General features: G+C 38.1%; 1 protein-coding gene across 3 annotated transcripts in view; it reads left to right on the top strand.

Annotated features, from left to right (window-relative positions):
- CTNNA2 (catenin alpha 2) overlaps positions 1 to 23,672 on the top strand; it is a 484,474-nt gene that overhangs the window by 429,055 nt on the left and 31,747 nt on the right. For all 3 annotated transcript variants that reach the window (XM_059470196.1, XM_059470197.1, XM_059470199.1), the window contains 4 exons: positions 9,157 to 9,308; positions 17,389 to 17,502; positions 20,657 to 20,838; positions 23,140 to 23,245. In XM_059470196.1, coding sequence (XP_059326179.1) covers positions 9,157 to 9,308; positions 17,389 to 17,502; positions 20,657 to 20,838; positions 23,140 to 23,245 — 554 coding nt within the window. The remainder of the gene's footprint in view (positions 1 to 9,156; positions 9,309 to 17,388; positions 17,503 to 20,656; positions 20,839 to 23,139; positions 23,246 to 23,672) is intronic.

Here is a 23,672-nt window from a genome sequence, read left to right as displayed (position 1 = left end):
ATCCTGGAACAGCAAGTACCATACTACTTGGGTTACTCCTGTGAAGGACACTGGAAATTTCAAATCTTCTGATTCACACCAGAAATTGTAGTTTCAGCTATTTAGCATGTTTTAAAAATATCCCAGTAACTTTGTAACTCACTGGTTTGAAGTAGGTCACTCCGACTTCTGTTTTGACACAATTTTGTTTTATTTTGTCTTTATCAGAATGGGCTGAAGTTGAAAATCAGCACTACTGGCAATTCAGCAATAAGCCTTGTGAGAGTTTTATCAGTGTGAGTAGGGCAAACTTCAAAGATATTTATCACTAGCAAAAGGCAGCTCAGTGATGTTATCAAACCTAATACTAAAATGTGGAAAAGATGGATTTTTCAGCAGTGATATGAAGGGAAACAAAATGTAGGAGCAAGAAGATGAATTTAAGCATAGCTGTAATAAAAAAAAAAAAAATCCCATATTGAATCTGAGGGAGAGCTAAAAGATGTGAAATGGAGCCTATTTAAAAAATAAATGATGCTAAATTCATGTTTTATGGGAGTTCAGGTAGTTAAAGTAAAACTTATGGGTACCATCATCCTGAGTACATGAAATCATTTATCCAGGAGTTCTGATCAAATTATGACTTTTATTCTGCAAAGTACTGTAGCATTTTCTTTAAAGTTTTGCTAAACTGAAATGCAAAGGTCAAGGTGCCACCAACAAAAGAAAAATATAATGCATTATTAAAGAAAAGATATTTTACAAAAGGACCAGAGAACATCCAAGATTGTTGGTTTGATCCAAAGAATTTCTAACTAGAGAAACTCTGATCAATATACAGAGGCATGCACTAAGAAATCATATAAAATGCATTATAAAGCAATTAAATGAGACATTAGAGATGAATAAATCACCATGTAGCTCAAAGCTGAAATGCTAGTTCTTTTTCTCTCCACTTTTAAAAATGGAATAGAGTGCTAAAGGAGAATATAACATAATTGATGTAGATTTTCAAAGGCTTTCCCTAACATGCTGCACCCACAGGTGTTTGGCACCCAGGTAACCGTGGGGTGAGTGTTAAAGCCTTTGATGGATTAAGAGCTGGTGACAGGGCAGAGCACAAGTGATCATTTCTCAGCAAGCAGAAAGGGAAATCTTGTGTCACTTCAGGGCCAGCAACGTGGTTGGTGTACATTCATTACCAGGGGAATAGGCAGCAGCAAAATTTTCCAAAAGGAAAATGCTGGTTGGGATGGTTGGGAGAAAAAGACAAGACTAAAATATATTTTATTTAATTTCTCTGGGTAAATGGAACACTTACATCTATATTATCTGCATGGACGGAAAGGTTCTGAGCAAATTCATTGTCTCAGAAAAACAGTGGCATTGTAATGGGCAGCTGAGAAATTATATTTCTTTCCATGCTCAACAGCCTCACATCAGTGCTAGAGATGTTGGGCTGTGCTTACAGGAGGATATTCACTGAAAACCCCAAGGAGATATTTCCACTTTGTTCTCCACAACCTAAAGATCTTCCAGAAATGGAAGAAAGTCAAGATAAGGATTACATAATCAAAGAAAATTCAAGATTTAGCTGTGAATCAACGCAATGAGAGCTTAAAAAACACAGGGTTATCTATTTTGGATGTGCCAGACACCTTCTGTGATGACCAGTGGGTTAATATAATAGAAATGCCCATTTTCATAAACCAGTATTATTTAGTCACTCTTCAAATCTGTTCTCAAAAACATTTCGTGCTCTTAAAAGCCATTTTTTAAAATAAGGAGGGTGGTGGTAGAAGTAGGAAGAAATTTACCAGGTCTACAAAATATAGGCAGAGAAATGGAGTCAATATCATTCCACCAACCCCAACAGAATGTTTTGTGAATACAAGTGTGAACTGTACAATAATGTTTTAAAATAAAAGCACTGGTATTCCTTGCATCCCCTTGCCTACACACACCTACATATTGATACACAAACTTCTAGCTGAGCCAGGAAGGGTGGTTTGCTTTTTACATCATCTACTTGGTGTCCAACAGCACGAAACTGCTTTCTTGAGGGAATTTTCTGAAGAGCTTGCTTTCATTTGAAATATTACCTTGAAGGGTTCTGTTTGGCAGGAATAATATTTTGGAGATGGTCACTGTGTGTAGTCTCGCACAGGGAGAGGGGAGAGTGAGACTGAAACTGGTGAGACACAAATGACATTTGTTACCCTCCTTTGTCCACTCTGGGATGGATCTGTCCTTAATTAGTGGTGGCCAGGATGAAACAGCACCTACCTGCCCCTGCCCTGACATTTATCTTTCTGTCAATGCAGTTCAGTCAGAACAAAGTTTGAAGATGAGTTTTCCCCTTTAGTTTGTGTCCCCCTGTCTCCCAACACATGGTAACAGAGCTCCAGACGTGCCATTGATTTCTGTAGTGTCCATCTCACCTGGGCTGCACATGGGAAAATCCATTTCTTCCATTCCCACATGAATCTGCTGGGTTGCATAAACTCACAGATGAAGTTGGAGCTTTCTGGGAAGTGCCAGAAGACTTAGGTGGGCCAGAGGGTCAGGATTTGGCTATAAATTCAAGGAAGCCTGAGAATTTTGTTTTTATTGGCCATGGCTAGATCATTGTTTGGCAGTGAAGGCTGATTCTTCCTGAAACTCTTGTGTTCACTGCAAACTGCTATAGATGTGGATATTCATTATTCATTATTTTACAGCTGGCTTTTAACCATTTCACCAGAGTGAGACACAGGGTTTGTTACCCAAAACAGAGCTGGGGAAGGGTCTGGAGCCCCAGGAGAGGCTGAGGGAGCTGGGAAGGGGCTCAGCCTGGAGCAAAGGGGGATCAGGGGGGCCCTTGTGGCTCTGAGGGGACAGCCGGGGGGTCGGGCTCTGCTCCCAGGAACAGGGACAGGAGGAGAGGGAACGGCCTCAGGCTGGGCCAGGGGAGGGTCAGATTGGATATTGGGAAAATTCCATCATGGAAAGGGTTATCAAACCCTGGCACAGCTGCCCAGGGCAGTGTTGGAGTCCCCATCCCTGGAGGGATTTAGAAGCCATGTGGCTGTGGCACTTGGGGACATGGGCAGTGGTGGCCTTGGCAGGGCTGGGTTAAGGGTTGGACTCCATGAGCTGAGGGATCTTTTCCAACCCAAACGTTTCTGATGATGATATGTTATGTAATGTTTCAGTAGACTTTTATAAAGCTTTTTCTTTTCAATTAGCAATATAACAGTCATGACTGAAATGTGAGTTATATGAGATCAGGACTTAAAAACATTCTGTGAAGTATTTGGAATCTTCTGATAAGGAATGTGCAGTTCTTTTAGAAACAGACTTTGACAAACACTTTGAGCTAAATAAGGTATCATATTTCATTCCTTATTCATCTGTCAAATGGAACAGAGAAACTGTGCTGTCTTTGACAGAGGATGTCAGATATCCCTTAGGAATGATCTTTAAAATACCTAGTTTAAATACCTGATGTTCCCAGTAGACTGCATTCTTTCTTCAGTTAAGTAAATTAAAAAATTTAAACAAAACAAAAAGAAAACAAGAAACAAGCCACACAAACACAAAAACTAACAGAAGAAATTTCATCCAGTGGCCTGAAATGTTTAAGCTGTAACTTTGTGAATGTTTAATACTAAAACCTCTTAAATCTGGATAATGGCTGAGCTTTTTTTCTCAGAGCATTTTTTTTTTTTAGTATAATGGATCATTCTTAGTTTTTCTTTCTTTTTAGTCTCCCCTGATAATTTTAAGTTTAAAATCCTGCCTGTCATTCCAGATAATTTTCTTGATTTATGTGACACAAACAACTATGATGTTTAGGAGAAGCACAGACATTTTCAGGGATCCTGAAACTTTTAGCAAACCTTTAGACTGCCGTGTCATTCTTGAATAATCTTACCCACAACTGACCGGATTTTTAAAGCCATTTAAGGGCTACATATATAAGGTGATTTGCACCTTAAATGATGTATCTCTATCAACATGGCATAGGGAAAATCAGTTTTCTTAAGGATGGATAGAAATGCCTAAGCAAATAGAAAGGTTTGAGGGCACAGTTGGTGCAGTGGGTACAGGAGAGCAGTCACTTCTCTGCTGCTCAAATATCTAATTTGTCTGAGGACAGTCTGGCTCTGAGGAGCAACCCCTGGACTTTGAGAAGGGCTCTTCCCTTGGATCCAAATCCTTGGATTCCAAAAAGACTCAAGTAGGTGTTTGTCTTTTCAAAATGAAGCTCTAAGAAATAGCTCTGCTGGTGCTTTTCAAAAATTGTCTTCTGGCCAAAAATTGAGGTGATATTGCAGGGAACCCTTCAGTTCCAGTGAGATTGGGATGGAAAGGAGCCACGTTGTGCTCAGCCTGATTCAGAGCCAAAAGTGTGCCAGGATTTGGTGCAAATGGGGTTGGTTTGTGCCTAAACTTGGTTGTCTAAAGCAGAAATCTGGTCTAAGCCAAATGTTGCTATAGGACACAAAAGAACACAAGCTCACATCGCTGTTCTTAAGGTGAAGAAAAAAAGGGAAGTTTATTTTCTGACTCCAACATTTATAGTTTTCCAAAAGTGACAGTGGATTGGAGGGAGACAGTGCCACCTCTCCAATGACACTGGACAAGCCAACAGTCCATCAACTCTCTCCTCCTCCATAAAGGAGTGCAAAACAATGAGTTATTTACAGAAAGTGTGTGAGAAAGTTCGCTAAAAGGATGTCAACATCAGAAGGCTTAGAAAATCTTAAAAAATCAGGGCGACAGCCAAACACCTCCCTCTCTGTTCAATGACAGAGGAAAATCAGAATTTTATCCTGCTGAACCTGAGTCTTTAAGGAAGGATTGGTGTGATTAATTTTCTCATGGAAGCATCTACTATTCTCTGTCTGGTATAAGGAAAGATTTAAAACTTTGAGTTGTGTGATGTGAGACAAAACCAGACAAATTTCCTCACTCCCATTGATGCTACTAAGAATTAGAAACTGTGCACCTGAAGGGTCCTTGACCTTTATTGCTTTTTTTGCGTCTTAATTATCCCTTTCCACATTTCTGAACATTCACATCTACTTAAGATTCTGAGGAATTCAAGTTCCTAAATAATAAGGCCATAAAAGTACAATAAATCAGCAAGGCATTCATTTAATCTTGCATATTAATGAAACTTTTTGTTCTAATGCTATGAACAAGAACGCCCAAACATTTTTTTAATTTCTATCTCAATAATTTTATTATGTAACCTAGTATTTCTCTGTCTATCAGGGATCTTATTGTTCCCATATCACTAAACAAAGCTTGCAGTGATGTTTCTAAGTACAAAAATCACAGTACAAACTGATTGCCGTAGGAGAAAAAGTCAGCAGGAAATATATTTTTAGGAAACAGGTAATTACTTGATAACTTTAATATGTAGGAGATATGTGTGGGTGGGAGAAAAACAAGAGCTTTAGAGAAAATATTTTCTTTGTGGGACAGAGGGGTTCACAAAAAAAAAAATACAAGTTTGATCGAGGCATGAATTCACACATGGTGATATGTTGGGTTTCTATTAAACATCAGCCAAAAGAAAAAAAAAAGTATAGTTTAAAAGAATTGATCAGTTGATAAAATGGAAATAATTTCAACTTTTCTGATTCCAAATTTTTCTCCAGCAGCCTTTCAACCTAGATTTTGTTGGCATTGGTCTTGCTTTCAGTGCCATTGGAAACTCATCTACAGAAAGGCTTTCAAATCTTTATTTTGTTGGAATGACAAAGTCAGTGAATTAGAAGTATTGTTATTAACTTGGGACCTGATTGTGTCAACATTTATGCAGGTGCCTAATTAATTCATGTAGTTAGGCTGAGAGATTTTAATGGACCACATTTTTCAATCTGAGCATATGTGTGGCTGTTTTCAAGGCCACAGCTCAAACTAAGAAACCAATGTTTAATTTTGCCCCAGAAGTATTGATTTGCTTCTGAATCTAAAATTTATAGCCAATTTCTCTGTGCATAATAAATGAATCGTTCTCTGTCTGATACATTTGCAAGTTTTAGATTCTAATGAACTCGTTTGCCTGAATTTTACTTGTGGTTCTTTCACCTTTGACACAGGAATATCTTTCTTTGTGTGGTAGATAATAGAGAAGAAAGCCTGGAGTTTTTTGGTTTTTTTTTTTTCATGGAGCTCAATAAGCTTAACTGGAGAATAGTAAATTTCTCAATTTTCGAAAACTTCCTGCATTGAATGGTAACATATGCCTAAAGAAGCAATAAGTAATAGCCCCCTGTTAAAGGTGGTTTTTCCTTGCTTGCCCAATCAAAAGTGAGCACTGATGTAATAATATCATTGGCAAGCAAGCAGTCATAAAGTATTTTAATATCTATTCACATTTTGAAACAGCAGATAATGTTTACATGTCATATTTTAAATTAGGGGCTAAATTATAGCCAGGTCGGCAAAATCAGAACAGATCAGAGAAGCCAGTGGAGGTAATAAATGTGGTCAGGCATTAATACTTCGTGTTCAGGAATATGAATAAAGTGTAACTTTCCACCTTACAACCATTTTAATTTAAATTTCCCTTGTTTTGTTCTGAGAATGTCACATGTGGCCATGACAAACCCAGCTGTGTTGTACCTGCTCCCCCATCTCTGCCCTGTCAAGGGAAATATTCTAAACGCTTGGTGCAGCTTATTGCCACAAATCTGTTGCCTGTCCAGCATCTGCTGATTATTTACAGATAATTAAACATTAATTGCTCCATGTCAAGTTTGATTTTATTTCTGGGTACTAAAACTATGTTGAATATAGTATAAATCTTCCTTCTTCTCTTCTCTACCTTTACAGGAATGTTTATATTAAGATTATATACCTGCATCTAAAATAGACATGCTTCTTTTTTATTTTTTTTTCCCAAATTCCTGGAATTTCCACCACTAATGTTTTTCCTGAGGTCACTGAAAAAGGTTCAGAAATTGCTTTCATTTTTTTCTTAAAAACTATAGGGTAAATTTTACTATACTCTGATAACTTGAACACAGAGGTAAAAGATAAATTTCCTTATGCTTATGTAGATGTTCTTCAAACTGCCCATTCCTAATTCAGGCCTGTTGCACCTACTATCAGTTATATCAAATACCTGACCACCCCTGCTAGTTAAGAAATTATAATCTGAAATTTAAGGTTAAATTTAATTTAACCCTAAATATTCGGGTTGTTTACCTCCTTTTTTAAAATTGTTTTCATTATTGCATCTCTAGTGTTACTTGTTTTATCGCAACAACTCTGAATAAATTCTCTTTTATTCTTTAGGTTTACTTGTTTAGATTGTATTTTTAATGATTGCTTTTTGATATTCAGGCTTGAGACTTCCTTATGCAATCATATTAGTCTCCTACTACACTTTCAAGTGTTCTATTAATTAAGGTAATTTGATATATGCATTTATTAAATACGCTTTCCAAAACTTTCATCTCTCTTAAACTCCTTTCTAATTAAAATGTTTCCCCTCTGCCTGGCAATGTTTTGTTAATGTTTACTTTTTTAAAGTCTTTTGTTGCTCTCAGTTTTTCCTGTTTCTCCAGTGTATCCCAGGAACTTACTGAACATTATCTGCATGGAAAACACAAATCTGTTCTTTCATCTGTCTGTATGAACAGATATATATACACATATATATTTAGTGATGTATAAACTATATTTGAATCCCTGTATCCCTTCAAAGGTTTCCTCATTTGCATCCAATGCGTAATATTAAAATGCCAGAAACAGAAAGTTTGAGCTCATGGTTGCTGCCACTTCTTCAGAATGTAAACTGTTCTTAACTCATGTGTTTTTGTGGTTTTACTTTAAGTCAGATTCTGTAAGATAAATTTAAGAACATTTAGTTAAGAAGAAAATATCGTTTCCTATCACAGTAGAAGTTCCTGGGAAAGAATGTCCCTGCTCTTGATGAAAAAACCACTGAAAATTCCCCTTTGTATTCATCAGCTGGGTTCAGGTTACCAATAAGTGTACTAAAAATAGGGTTTAGGGAAAAGATGGGCAAAAAAGGTAATATTTTAACAAACAAAAAGGGCAATAACTGTTGTGGGAATCATAATTTCCTGTTCTTCTAATTATATTGCCAAAATAATAAAGTCAGTCATACATGATCTGGATACCTAAATGCTAGAATAAAAGTAATATGAATATGTTGAAAAGATGGCTCTCTGTAAATCCTAAACTTGACCCTAGTTCCCTAAATTCTTAAGAATTAATTCAACTGCATCTTTTTATCTAGGTTTCTAATGAAACATTGATTATGTTTGTCCTCTATGAGCATAGTCCTTCAATATTATTGTTAAATTTTTAAGATGAGTAAACAAGTCCAGGAATGCAGTATAATCAGTGGGACCTGATGTTCAGGTTTGTAGGATCTGGATTTGAGTTATTGGAGGACTGATTTAGGGAAGAATTATTTTCCTGCAAACACAAGGTGCAGAAAGTGATTATGCCTTCAAAGGAATCTTCTATGAAATTTGAAGAAAAGTCTCTTGCTACTTCCAGCAATGCTCTGAAACCATTTACCAAAGTAAATAATAGCTTTTGATTGTATATTAAATAAGTTCATACCACAGTTTATAATATTTTAGTCAATATCTATGGTTTTGTCTTGTGTTATAAACATGGTGATAGTGAAGAAACAGAAGGTTCATTTAGGTGTCTTCACAAAAGTATATCCTTGATTTTCCATTTCATCTCTTATAAAATTATTATTAGTATGAGCTAGAGTGTAAATTATGTAAATTAGCAGGCATAATGGCTACAGTTTGTTTTGATCACTTGATACAAATATTTGCTGTGCTCTTTACAGGTTGTAAAGCTATTAAATGAACTTTACTGCCTGCTCAGGTATCTTGCAGCCTTTTAAAAGTTAGTAAATCACAGGTTTGGAAGGGAGTTTTCTAATTTTTGTTGCACAGTTGGAGGAGAGAATATAGGGATGGATACAGGGATGGTTATTTCCATGCTGTCAGATAAAATGCCAGAGCTGCCCACGTGCAGGGTGGGTACAAACCCATCCATGAACTCCCTGTGGAATTTCCAGCACAGCGTGTGCCGTGCCTCCTGGAAACTATCCATGCCCCAGAGCAAATTGTTCATGAGAGAACACAAATCTGACCCTGCTGCCTCTCCTTGTGTCCAACCCAGTGATGCCACGCTTTGCTGAGCAAGTGGAGGTGGCCATCGAAGCCCTGAGTGCCAACGTGCCCCAGCCCTTCGAGGAGAACGAGTTCATCGACGCCTCCCGCCTGGTCTACGACGGCGTCCGGGACATCAGGAAAGCTGTCCTCATGATCAGGGTATGCCTAACACCTGGGGACTGAAAAGTTTCGGGGTTTACAGGGAGGGCTCCTGCATAACAGGAATGCAGAAGCTCCTTGGAATCAGCCTCGTGTTGTAGTAAGGCAGAAAAGATTGACATTGAAACATGCACCAGGTTGGCATTGAAAAGCTTGACATTGAAACATTCATGAAACAGAAGTATATATCCAACAACAAAAGAATTAGTAAATAAAGAGGTTATTCGGTGGATGAATCACAATTAGTATGTTAATCAGCTGGAAGATTTGATCACAACTGCCAATAGATGCAAACTCCATTACTGTTTCCATAGTAATAGGATTAATTTGCCAAGCTCTTCGAAGTTTGTGGGGATGTTTTGTTTATTTGGGTTTTTTTTCCCAGTGTATGTGTGCTGCCTGGGATGTGAGGTAGGTCTGGTTAAAATCTAAATGAATAAATTATCTTGCTGCTGCAGGGATGGTTTTGAATGTTTACCAAGGTAAAAAACATGTCATTTCAGTGTTGACTAACCAGTTGATTCAATTTTTTTAGACATCTTTTAATAAAATAAATAAACAAATAAAAAACACCACATAACAACATCATTATTGTGATAGTAGGTGTGTGTTACTTTTCACTTTAGTCAGCAGACAAAGATTTAAAAAAGAAAAACAGCCAACCAAACCTGGTTTGGACATCTCTTCAGCAACTGAAACTGTTATTTGAAACCCAAATTGCCTTGAATCTGCGCTAATAAAAGCCATGTACATGTAAAGCTGTGGAGAAAATCACAGAGGAATCTGTTGAGGCAAATAACAGGGCTGAAATGTCAACTGATCCCTTTGAGCAAACAGGTAGTGTGCACTTGTGCTTGTGAGTGTATTATGGCCCTGATGTAAGACTTCAGGCAGTTGGAGCACTCCAAAATAGCTCCATTTTAGTCATCTGCCACTATGTATTAACATTTACAGAAAAAGCTTTTGACAGGCTTAATTTTATAACTGCCAAACATAAATTCCATTCTCATACCCAGTGCTTATCCCAGGTGGTGTGAAATATTGTCCTGGCTTGTGGTGGGGGCAAAGCCATCCTGTTCTCTGGGTGTGCAGTGTCAGAGGATTGGCAGGCAAGGGAAAGGGAAGGGGAGGGAAATCTTTACTTGAATTACTTCCCTGTGAGGGTGCTGAGCCCTGGCACAGGGTGCCCAGAACAAGCGTGGCTGCCCCTGGGTCCCTGGCAGTGCCCAAGGCCAGGCTGGACAGGGCTTGGAGCAGCCTGGGATGGTGGAAGGTGTCCCTGAACAGGGCAGGGGGTGGCACTGGATGAACTTTAAGGTCCCTTACAACCCAAACCATTCCAGCATTCTACAGTTCTGGGAAATGAAAGATCTGCATCTGTTTTCCCTTTGATTTTCGAGTTCCTTAGTAACAACAATTTCCAAATTTTCTTAGGACAAGAACAACTGCCTAGCACACTTTAATCTTTTCTAGTCATTTCAAACTGTGATTGTGGCACAGACTCAGTCATCAGGTGGGATCTCCTACAAACCCAGGATTTTCCGTCCTCTACAGAGCTCCATCTTCCAGCAGCTCTCTACACATCAAAGTTATCCCCAAGAGTTTGCCATGAGATGTCCATCCTGGTGAGAGGTTTTTAAGATTAAATTTTGAATTTTGAAGGTCTGATCACTTCCTTTGTCACTGCCTGACAGTTCTCTGTACCTGGAGAGCTGATCAGCATTCAGGCTTCTCAGTCTCCTTAGGAAAATCCCAAGTTACTTTTGCCATTATATCACTATGACTTTCCACCTGTTGTATGATCTGAGTTAATGAATTCTGTTTGCCCAGATTAGGAAGATTTATTTTTGCCTTCAGACAATTAACTTATTTATGGAGCTCAGTGTAATACTCCTTACCCAGGCAGAGAACTAAAGCACATAAATGGACTCATTATCCATGTGAGTTAACTGGAAAAATCCACATATATAAGCTTACACAGACCAGAGTTTGCTGAATCAGAACCTTATTTGCTGTAGAAAACAAAATTAGTTTCACTTTGAGATACTCTTTAATGTTTCCATGTGAACATCTCACACTGAAATGGGATGTATAATTAAAGGGTGAGGCTATAAAAGCCTTTAGAATATTTTCATCTAATAATCTGTCAAATATTATGCACCCTTTAATTCAGGTGATAAAACTTTTTCAGAATTGCAAAAAAAGGAAAAAAATCCAATCTTGCAAACTTTTTAGAGCATCTGACACAATTATTTTCAGGCAGTGATTGATTGAGTGCAAGTTGTGAAAGATTGAATTTATCTGAGTCCCCTCATTCCAGAGAGTAAATAAAACCACTTTTGAAATTAATTTTCATTAGTGTTATTACTTTTAGTAAGCTGAAAGAAAGGGTGGATAGTCTCTGTTCTTCTCTTTTTCCCTCAAAAGGGGAGAATTTATTGTCCCTCTGGAGGAGAAAGAGGACTCAGTTTTTCATTGAAGATAATTATTATTATCTATACAGAAGAAAAACATCTCTTTCACAAGTTAAGAAGTAGTATAAATGAATTTAAGAGTATAATTATAGAACCTAGAAATAAAATAGAAAATAATAACTTCATTCCAACACCTTCCCTATTACTGTGTAGGGATGAAATTGCACTTTGTGTTTTCAAAGCTGCCTATGAAATTCCCTCAGTTATTGGCCAGAAACCCTCTCTACAGTCAGAAGGACTCACAATGGCAACTTTTCTCATTCTTATCAATCTCCAAGGCCAATTTACTCTTATTTACTGGTATTAAACATGGCCTTTGCCATTAGCAACCTCTTATTTAGAGGCATCTACATCAACTGAGCATTACATTTGTTTGGATCAGGAGTGCACTGTTGGAGCCAACGTCCAGGTGTTCCCTCTTGCCGTGTTTAGTTCATGTTACAGAGTAGACTTTAAACATCTGTGAACTTGATTCTCTGGGGGGATGCCTGGAGATGCCCTCTGGGAGCATCTTAGGAATGAGGGAATGGCTGGAGCTCTGTCAGGAGAGGTTGAGGTTGGATATCAGGGAAAGGTTCCTCACCCAGAGGGTGGTTGGACACTGGATTAGGGTCCCCAGGGAAGTGGTCACTGCACCAGGTGTTGAGTTCTGGTTATTAAAATTGTTAGAGAGATGCCTCTGCCTGTGTTAAGGTGCAAACAAGACCATATGCTGAAGCTGGATTTTATTTAACAGTAGTGTGAGGTAGAGAGAGAGAGGAAGAAAAAGAAGGGCAGGGTGGGAGAGAAAAAGAGTGACAGACAGATTAAGTTGGCTTAACTCACAGCCCAGTTCCCCTCAGGAGGCACATTTGAACAGGGCTTTGGTGCTCACAGCTTCTTTATATAATTTTGCCATAATGGCCAAGTCCTTTTTTAACAGTGTTTAAGCCATTAACCATTTCAGTCTCTCACACCAAGCCTGACAGAATTCAGGATAATTCAGAATTCAGCATTTGGATAATGCTCTCAGGAAGAAGTTGTGACTCTTGGGGATGTCCTGTGCAGGACCAGGAGCTGGTCTTTGATGGTCCTTGTGAGCTCCTTCCAATTCAGGATATTTCATTCTATTATTACCTCCATTTCTACTCTACTATGTCATTAAGGGATTTTCAGTCTTTTGGAGAAAACGTCAGCAAAAATGACTGTGGAGTGTATTAATGCTCAGCTGTTGGGTGTATTAATGCTCTTCTCCTCTACCAGACTCGTCAGGTTTAGCCACCATCACCTCTGGGGCAGCCATTGGTGTAAAATCCAAATTGCTGCAGCATTTTGTGTCCTCTGTAAAACCAGATTTGGTGCAGAATCCCATCATCTTTTGAAACATCCCATCTCCAAAGGGTGTTGTGAGGTCTAGTGTTTCCACTGAGTGCCTGCTGCTCCTCAGATTGGATTTGAAGTGTTAGATTTTACTGTAAATCACCAAACAACTGAAGACCTGCAGTGAGAGAGGGTCTCTGATTGAGGCACTCAGGTGCTGCTTGCAGTGGTACAAAAAAAATGTACAGAATAGTGTGGAGTTGGATTTAAAAGCACCTTGTAAAGTCTGGGGTTTTTTTTCTCCTTGTCTTTTAGAATTAGAAGGAATTTTCATTGTAAAAAATAGAGGAGTATCTTTTCATCTCTCCAGTGTTTGCTCTCATTACAAGGTTAGCTTGACTTGGTGTTCACAGTGCTGAAGTTCTTGTAATTGCATCTTACAATTTTTAATTGCATAGCAAAGTGGGGTTTCTATCTTCATCAAGTACATTTGAGTTGGTGAAATATGAAACAAATAGCATTTATAAATCTGCATATATATGCCATTTTATTCCTTATACTTGTATAATTCACATATTCATACTGCAGTCACAAAAGATTTAAAAAATTACATAGATGGAAGATATTTTGTTCACAGCAAGCTCTTCAATCAAACAGCCAGAGAGATATTAAATGTATATATATATATATATATATATATATATATATATATTCCAATGTTCCAATGCCTGGAAGTTGAAAGTCACCACATTCATATTAGAAATAAAACATGCATCTCAAAAGAGGAAAGCACATATTTATTGTGTGATTTTTCTGGGATTGTGAAAGATTCTTCTTCACTGGAAAACTTCCTCTGAGTTAGATGAATGTTGTGTGTAGTAGAGATACTGTATTTGAAAAAAATCTTGGGAACTCTTATGGCTTGTGCTACAAAACAGATTAAAAATGATGAAAATGGTCCATTTTCCTGCTGAAATCAATCAGTGCATAAAATCCATTAGTTTTGAATATTACTTGAGCTTCCTCTGCCACTGGTGGCTGTCAGCTCTGTTTGGAAGCTGTCTCCAACCTCAGATCTGTGATTGCTATGTTTGTGTGACCATAAATCCAGGTGTCTGCAAGACAGAATCCGTCTTTCTGTCTTCCAGCTCAGAGAAATGGAATCTCAGACTCTGTTGTCTTGGAAACAAGGTTTTAAATATCAAGGTCCTGTTAGTTGTGCACAAAAATTAGAGTCATTCTGGTGTATTAGAAGGCCTTGCTAAGAGTTGTCCTTTAAGTCAAATTCAATATAATTTTTTTTTTTGGTACCTTTGTGTCTAAACAAAAGGGAGACTTTATTTTATACGGGCTGCATCTCCAGGGGATCAGCTGAGACAAAGCAAAGGTGCAGTGGTGAAAAGCATGAAAATGCTCAAAATGGCAGAAAACAGATAAAAGGTAACCCCACTTCTTCACCCTAATGCAAAATGCAGCTGTTTTGGGGAAGAAAATGAGAGTTTAAAATTCACCACACTTGAAAACATGAAAAGAGTGAATCTGAAAGATCACTTTGAATTAGATCTCACTTGTACAGAGGGGAATAGGAAGATGTCTTATGCTTGTAGTATATTGCTAACAGTTGCATTACTTGCCCTTTTGGTTTGCACTACATTTTCTCCAAGCTCAACATTTATACCCATTAAATTTCAGTGTTTTAAAGGCCACAGATTTCAAGATCATGAATGTCAGTAAAAGCAATACATTTTTTTCTGGCTATTTCTTCAAGAATAAGTCCTTGCATCGAATTTTCAGAATATTTTTTTCTTTTTAAGAGGCAGCCTCATGTCCTTACTGGTTACCATGTTGAGATGTAATATTTTGAATATTACATCTTTACTTCAAGTTTGACTATGAAAGGACTTGGAAAGGATTGCACATTATGTTTTATAATCTTATTTATAAAAGTGGAGACAGAAGAAACTAAGAGGAGTATATTTGGGGTGTGAAAGGCTACTGGCTTTGCAATGACCAGTGAAACTCGTTGAGTGGACTTGGAGGATGGGGAAGAGCCAGCTGGTTTATTGAAGCTCTGCACCCTGTTCTTGTTCTGAACAGCAAAGCCTAGGCAGATGAAAAGCTGAGCCTTGTGATAGAGAGCACTCTTTGCTCAGGAGTTGTAGGATTCTCTTTGTACCTTGCCTGTTTATGACAGATTTGAAGGTCTCATCCTGCCCTCGGGCAGCTGAGCAGAGAAAACAAAGAGATTAAAGGTGACTGGAAAACAAGACCATTGGATGGGTACCAATCCTTCTATTTTACCTGTTTCAGTAGAGAGAAGGTAAATTCATTTTTCATCTGAACTTCTCCTGCCTGTCTGTAGAAAGCGAAGGGAGACGACCCATCCTCTGATCAGCATCCAACTCCGATTTATTCATCCATCATGCACATTTTATAACAGTGTTAATTAAGCTCATACATATTGCAAAACCCGAGCTCATCATAGGTTACAGATTACACATTAATCCCTCCTTTTGTTTTCAATACCTGTGGCTTGTTATTGAAACCAAGATTTGTTTTCTCACCCTGATATGAATGGTTCTCAAGGCCTCCATGTTTGTCACTTTTGCTTTCCCATAACTTATCCAAGGACAAGATATTTACTTGTTATTAAAAAACAGCCTGAGAACTTCTGCTGTTTACATAAACGTGCCTGAGAATTTTGTTGTTTACAGGAACAGGCTTTGAGAATTTGCTCCTCACAGCTGCCTTTTACTTTTCCATCAGCTGTATATGATTATGGCATGTCTGAACAAAACTCTATAAACCATTTCTGAGCAAAATTCTCCAACACCTGTCCTGTTAGACACTCTCTCTGTGCACGCCTCTCTTCAGAGGTGCAAGTTCATTACCACACTGTCACACCTGGTTATTTCTTCCTCCAGCTCAGCACCAAAGCCCATATTTAATTCATGCTCTCACAGTCCCACCAAGATGTCTGTGTTTTACCCTCCCCATCCTGTGCACTTCACTGTGCAGCTACAAACAGGGATGTGCACTTGGTGTTGGGAGCCAGGCTGGAACAGAAATACCACCAGAAGATTCCTCTGGGTTCTGTTAGGGGGTTTGGAGCCGTTCCTGGTGAGTGAGCAGCCCCAGACAGAGCTGCAATGACAACTGGCAGTGATTAGCACCTCTGCTGGGAAACTTGACATTGCCTCCAAGCACCAAATGCCAGCCTGGATGATTTCTTCTGTCGTGCCTTGGCCTTCCAGGCTCTCACTGGGGGTGAAGGGTGTCCAGGAAAGTGAGGATTTCTCCACATTACTGTGGTTTTCTTTTTCTTTTTTTTTTTCTTCATACCTTCGTCATGACTGGTACCCACAGAACTTAGGCTATTTTACCAGATGCTATTCAACCATAAAATGGAATATAATCTTCTTTCTAAAGATTCCACTTTTTTGTACCCTCTACATTAAATATCATACTAATACTGATTTTAAGGAGACTGTCTCTCTGAATATAAATAAGGACTTTTTTTTCTCAAAACTTTTTGCTAGATGGTGAAAAACCCCAAATGAACAGATCCATCAATTTTTTTTTTCTCCCTCCTTCCAACATTTTAAACAATCTAAAGCCTGAAAATACGTAACTTGATTTAGTAAATCTTCCAAGAAACTTTCTCTTCATCTGTAGCATCAGCATTGAAGACATCAGTGTCTCAGCAGGAGTATGAGTCAAATTCCAAAGCTCTGTATATGAAAAGGACCATGTGAACCAACATTACACAGATTATAAATTTCATGTTTGTTTCAAAACCACTTGACATAATTTACAATTTCTTTCAATGGGAAATCTTTTATTTGCTTTGATAAATTTTTCTTCTACGATGTTAGTTGCTTTTTCCCAGGTATTTACTTTCTCTTTTGAAGATTACATGTAGTTTCCAGTAATATAATAGTGTTAGCGACCATTTATATATGAAATATATACTGCATTCCAGTTGTTAGTGTTTCCAAAGGATATTTGTTCCTGGAACTGCATTCATCATGTTAACAGAGTTAAGAGATATTGCAGCAAGAAAAGTTGTGGCAGGGTAATGACAAATGCCATTTGTAAAGAAAACTAGGGTTGAAACAATTTAATTTTTAAGACAATTCAGTTTCACTCCCTGACTGCCGGGGCAGACAAATTCATTTCCGAGGTGAACAGAACAGCATTTCCTGGGCTGGTAGTCAATGAAATAAGAGCTCACTGTGCAGGGGACTTGCTCTGCGTCCTTTTTCAGCTGGTCATCTCCTCTCTGTGGCCTTTGTGTGTCCCTGCAGACCCCTGAGGAGCTGGAGGACGACTCAGACTTCGAGCAGGAGGATTACGACGTGCGCAGCCGGACGAGCGTCCAGACTGAGGATGACCAGCTCATTGCCGGCCAGAGCGCGAGGGTGAGTACAAACCCCGCCTGTGTGACCAATAAAACCTCTGCCTCAGAAAGTGATTCACAGCCCTCAGGGTTGTTTAAGAAAGGATGGGACCAAACTGACAGAGCTGTTGAAGGTTTTTCTCATGTCAAACCTGTCCGAGTAGCATTTATTGAATGGTCGTGAGGCTTTTGTGCTGCCTACTATCAGCTGCTTGCTCCAGCTAGTGCTGTAAGAGGAGCTTTTGCAGGTTTGGAATGTGGTGAAAATGTGGGAGTAGTCAGCAAATTAAAAAAAAAAAAATTTAAAAAATCCCATCAGTGCACCATGTGCTGTATCCAGAGAAATCTTACATTAGTCATGTTTCCCAGTGTGCAAACCTGTCAAGAAGATCTGTTTAAGCTACTGAGTAGTCCCTGTAATTTAATTGTAATTGAAGACATTTGCTACTGAGTCAATGTAATTTTACCAGGGTAATTACATCATGATAAACTCCAGTCACTGTGATTTGCGACCTCAGCCTGTGCATGGGGATTGCAAATTAAGCTGATGAGTGCTTCAGGGGTCACAGGTGCTGGGGAAGTGCAGTCTGTTAACACTCAGGAATATTCCTGTTAACACTCAGGATTATGCCACCCTCTGATGAATGTTTGCTTTTTACTGAATAGTCTTCTCAGCTCAGATTATTAAAAAAAAAAAAATCAGACTATAATTTTATGCGTCATGACAATATATTTGATTTGAAAAAAGAGCTTTTTTAAAGAAAAGCATTTTAACATTTTCCAGGAGAGAACCAGCAGCAAACTGGGAATAATCTGAATTATTTTCATTGGTGTTTCCCACAAGTCTGATTTGTTCTGTTGTGCTAGAAGTGAAGCTATGGACTAAATAAGAAGCATCCTCCCCACACACTCAAACACCAGCAAAAGTTGATAACTGGAATGGGGATTTCTTACCTTGGAGTCTGGAAGAGGATTTGTAGGGCTGAGAACCTAAAGAGCAGCAGGCAAAGATGCTGTGAAAGCTCAGAGGACCAGGACAGAATTTTCAGCTGCTGTGGGTTGGGGCTTGACACATGGGTTTTACACTCTGAAAAGAGACAGTGGAGTAACAAAAATCTGAAAGGAGCTTACTCAGAGGTGTGGGAGAAATGCAAGGCATGGATCCAGTAAAATGGGCAGAGATTTCTTTTTGTCTTAAAATTATTTCCCTGAATATTGAATATAGATGGTAAATTAACCACACCATTAGAAAAACGGGAGTTTTATCATGACATCCCTAAGGCAAAAGATACCTGAATTCCTTACTGTGAGACTGGTGGCAGAACTGTTCTGGATGTAGTTGAGTATCTTTTGTGATTTTGATATTTTAAAGGGCATAAACTCCTTTTGAGATATTCAAAGTATTGACTATTAAAGCAAATCTCAGGTATAACAGAAATGAGATACAGTACAGAAATTTTGTCAGATTTCACAGCCTTTCTCATCTTTTTGGTTACATTTAGGACTGGGTAGCATGTCATCCTTTCTTGATCTAAAACCCAAGTAAAGACTGCAGTAATTTTTCTTACTAAGAATCGAGTTCACCTGGGGATTTAGGATTCTTAAATTCTACTGCATTTATTGTGGTTATTATTACTGCTGTGCTTAAATCCTTCTGCTTTGATCAGCTACACGCTGTATAAATATAATATATCATAAAGACAGATCCTGAATAACACAGATTGCAATATGGCACAGGAAACAACAAATCATAAAAACCTAAAAGGGAAACAATGCTAAGCAGAAGCTGCCCAGTCCCCAGTCTGGAGTTCTGAGCAGAATAGAATTTTGTCTGAACCTTTCCTGTGGAAAAGATGCAAAATACTTTTGTTCATGCCATGTAATGGATTTGTTTAATATGCTTACTCCATAAGGCTGGTAGTGTTTTAGCAGAAATTCTTGCGTTGGTCTTCAGTAGAAATAAAAGTGGAATTTACAGGCTGCATTTGCTGTAGGATATGGCTGCTTTGAAAGCACATCAGCAGCTGGAACAGAATTATTAAAGCACTGTTTACCAGTTTAAAGAGTGTGCAGGTGAAGCAGCCACTTGAAGAACCCACAGGCAAGTCAGATAAACTTCCCAAATTTCACTACTCCTGTCATATTCTCCTAATTTCAATTAATTCCTCAGTTCTGTTGTTTTATGTGCATTTTATATATTTATTTATTAGCTTGACTTACACTGCATTTTTTTGTAAAAAGACTATTATGCTCACATTTGAAACTGCTGAGTTACATTGATAAGACCTAATTAAAACTCATCTTGAATTTTAATTTGATTAACTGCAAATTTCTCATTTTCTGATCTACTGTTTATAACCCTTTTTAATTTCAGTTTGGGAAAAGGTCAATTACGAATTTTTAAAAGCCAAGAGCATTTTACGAATATGTAGAAAAAGACTTCAGCTGATTGAAAGTGACATAAACAAGAAAAAAATGTAATGAAACTTAAATATGTGTCACACCCCATTAAATGCATAATGTGGTCTTCAGATCCCCTAGAGCCAAATAAAAGCTTAACTTGGAAATCATTATTCAAAGTGTCCATTTGATCCTCAGAAGTAATTATTATAATTTTTAGGGTGTTTTTGGAGGGGAGCAGGAACTTTGTGCTTTGTTCATGCTGAGGCAGATCAGTACCAACCTGTCCAGTGCCTTTTTGCATTTCTTCCAAGAGAAAATTGGAACACTAAATATCTTTAAAGATACACTTCTTACAATTCACTTCAAATGTATTGTCTTGTGTGTCATAGCTCATTTTAGTGTTGTGTAAATCTGAAATCCTCTGTTTCTGACAGAGGATGAGACTAGGGGTGACACAGCAATTCAGTCTGCCTTTTCCCATAAATGTCACTTGTTTTATTCTTCCCCAAAATTGGGATTTAGTTCTCCTTTGTCAACTGGTGAATAATCACGACATCATAAATAGAAATTTTATCATCTTGAAAGTGCAAGAAGAGGCATAAACGTGCTGTGAATGTGCTTTTACATGTCCTGACAGAAATCAAATGCCTACAGGATTTTACTTGGTATCTTCAGCTCCCATAAAAAGTAACTCAAGCTGTTGGGTGGGACCGCTGGAAAGATCCATTTTGTACCTTCCTTCTTTTCATGCCCAACTCCTGTATTTTCTCCAGGCTATCATGGCCCAGCTGCCCCAGGAGGAGAAGGCAAAGATTGCTGAGCAGGTGGAGATATTCCACCAAGAGAAGAGCAAGCTGGATGCAGAGGTGGCCAAGTGGGACGACAGTGGCAATGACATCATTGTGCTGGCCAAGCAGATGTGCATGATCATGATGGAAATGACAGACTTCACCAGGTAAGGACAAAACAGCCCCAGCTGAGCAGCTCACATGGGCCACGTCTTCCATTTTCTGCTTTGCTTTGTACCCTTTTGAGATGATTTGCTGTGGTTTTGGGGGTGGAGCACCAAGGAATGCTCATCATACACACTGCCCTGGGTGTTTGTCCAAGTGGGATTAATGACATGAAGATTTTGTGCTATTTGCAAGTCTCTTTTATTTGCAGATCATTTTGTAAAGTTAGTCTGTGACCTTACAGACGCTCCAGTGACATTTCCTTTAGTACCCATCTAAGTGCATGTGCCTCTCTGAACTTTCAACATTTCAGCACAATTTGTGTCAATCAAAAATAATGGCAAAACTATTTATATCATTTAAACATTGAGCTTCCTTAAAAAAAAAATCCCAAATGAAATGAAACTGGTTTGATCTAATGCTTTGTGGGAGTCTGTCAGTAATGATTTCTTTTTTTTGCTTTCATTTCTTTTCTCTATTGATGCCTTATTCTTCTCTAATTGCAGAGGCCATTCATTAACGATACAATATAAACAGAATTATTGTCCTTTATTATGGTCATGTTATTAATCACACCAGGGAGACAGGTTTACAAGATTCTTTGAATTCCAGATCACTGTAGTAAATTAAATTTTGTTCAGTGTTTATTTTTTGAGTGGGTTCAAAAGTTTAAATGGTATTTATCAAAATGTGATTGCACAAAACAGGATGAAAATCTTCCTGTTTTGTTTTTTTTTTTTCAGGATTAAAATCAAACATTCATTTATTCATCTCTTTGTGTTGCCCCATCCCTGGAAGTGCTCAAGCTCAGTTGGTTGGGGCTTGCAGCAACCTGGGGTAGTGGCAAGAGGTGGAAATGGATGCAGAGGATATTTTACAGAATTCTGTGTTACTTTTCTGTTTGTATTGTCTTGTGTCTCTGATCCTTCTGTCAACAAAACACAGGGTGAAAACTGCCCAAACATTGTCATTGTATCATGGAAGGAAGAAATTATGTTTTGAAGCAACAGCCCAGAATGTGCACAATTTCTGCAACCTCCTGGACAACCTTTGATACATTGAGCATGAAATTGGCAGTTTGATAATGGTATTTTCTAGCATCAAAAGAACAAAACTAATTTGAGACTGAGATAAAGATTACTGACACATTTGAAGTAAATAAAAAAAAATCAAAGTGCCTCTCTCTCTGCATCAGATTCAACAACAAGTTGTTTAATATATTCCATTAAAACAGAAACAAGCCTTTCACACCTTTTTAGTTGGCTGTAACCTCAGCAGTGTTAGAACAAAATAATTTTTCAAATGCATGGAGTTTGTGACAGTCAGAGCTGCTCATGTAATTAATGTAGAAGCACATGAGGTCACCAAGAAGTACTTTTGCTGCAGTTTAAGTTCATCAGAAGTGGGATACTTGTATTTCATCTGTTTAAAGTGGTAATGAAAGTCTGAAAAGAAGATTAAAATGGAAATATGTTTCAGCATGTAATTCTTGCCATTATAGATTTTTTAAAAATTCCAAAAATAATGCAGTGTTGTGCTTAGAAAAAATGCTTTCTCTTCAATAAAAAAAAAGTTTGACCATATTGTCATTTTCCACATTAAAAAAAATGGAAAATGAACTCACTTCCTGAGAAAGTTGAGACTTTCTCAGGAGCAGCAGCAATTTTACTGGTACAACCAGGTTTAAAGTTTTGAGTCTGATGAAAACTCACAGAAGTCTGTAAAGACCTTCTGTCTTAATACATTTTGGTAGCTTTAATGACTAAAACCAGAATTTTGTACATCATCTTAAAAATATGGTGAAAGATCAGGCCTAAAGCTAATTATACATGTTTTAAGTATAACATTCAATGTAACACAATGATTATGCTTCACCTCTCTTTATTTTCCAACAAAAAATCTTCTAAAAAGAAGTTTTCTAAAATGTGACATTCTTGCCTTAGACATGATGGGCTGAACATTTAGCACTGGCTTGGGAATCACATAATTTTGAAATGGTTTTGTATTCCAGGATCAACATCGGCTTAATGAGTCCTTAAAAATGCATATACTATTAAGTACAGCTCATGTGCTTGAAGGCACCATCAGACTAAATTGCCAGTGAGGCATTTTGTAAGGGAGAGGAAATACAGCAGAAAGATTTCTTAATCAAGCTGTACTATAAAGTACTTAAAAGGCAAATTTGTAATAAATTAAGAAGACGTTTGTGTTACTATTTTAAAAATGAGCAGTAAACAGGGTCAGTAAAAGTGTTGCTTTTCATGATTTGTTGAGATTGTGGGTAATTGTCTTGTGTTCCACAGAGGGAAAGGCCCCCTGAAGAACACATCTGATGTCATTAATGCAGCCAAGAAGATTGCAGAGGCAGGATCCAGGATGGACAAACTGGCACGGGCAGTAGCTGATCAGGTACCCCAAAACGAGCTGGAACACGATGGAACCTCTATGGATGAGTTGCCTTTTGCAGGAAAAGTCTTTTTTTTTTTTTTACCAGAAAATTACCCATTGAGAGTCTTGGATCCTGCTCTTCCCATTGGTTCTTCTAGACCCATCAGCATTTTGCAGAGCAGGAAATTCATAAATGAATTTCTCCAAATTTCAGAAATGGCCTCAATTCTGGGCCTGATAGAATTAGATAGAGACTCCTTCAGGCTGGAAAAGACCTGTGAGATCATCACCTCCACAATGGCTTTGCTGTTCAAAAAGCAGTAAGGATTTGGATGCTCCGTTTCCCTTGCTAAGTGTTTAGGAATGTTTGGATTCTTTTCAGCTCTTTCTTCCAGCATTTTTCCCTTGATTTGGCTCTTTACTCCTCCAAGATTCTCTGACTCCCTAT

The sequence above is a fragment of the Ammospiza nelsoni genome, chromosome 4 (genome assembly GCF_027579445.1).
Source record: "Ammospiza nelsoni isolate bAmmNel1 chromosome 4, bAmmNel1.pri, whole genome shotgun sequence".
In the NCBI taxonomy this organism is placed as follows: Eukaryota; Metazoa; Chordata; class Aves; order Passeriformes; family Passerellidae; genus Ammospiza; species Ammospiza nelsoni.
The sequence above is the reverse complement of the archived record's forward strand: the minus strand, read 5'-3'. Positions and strand labels throughout refer to the sequence as shown.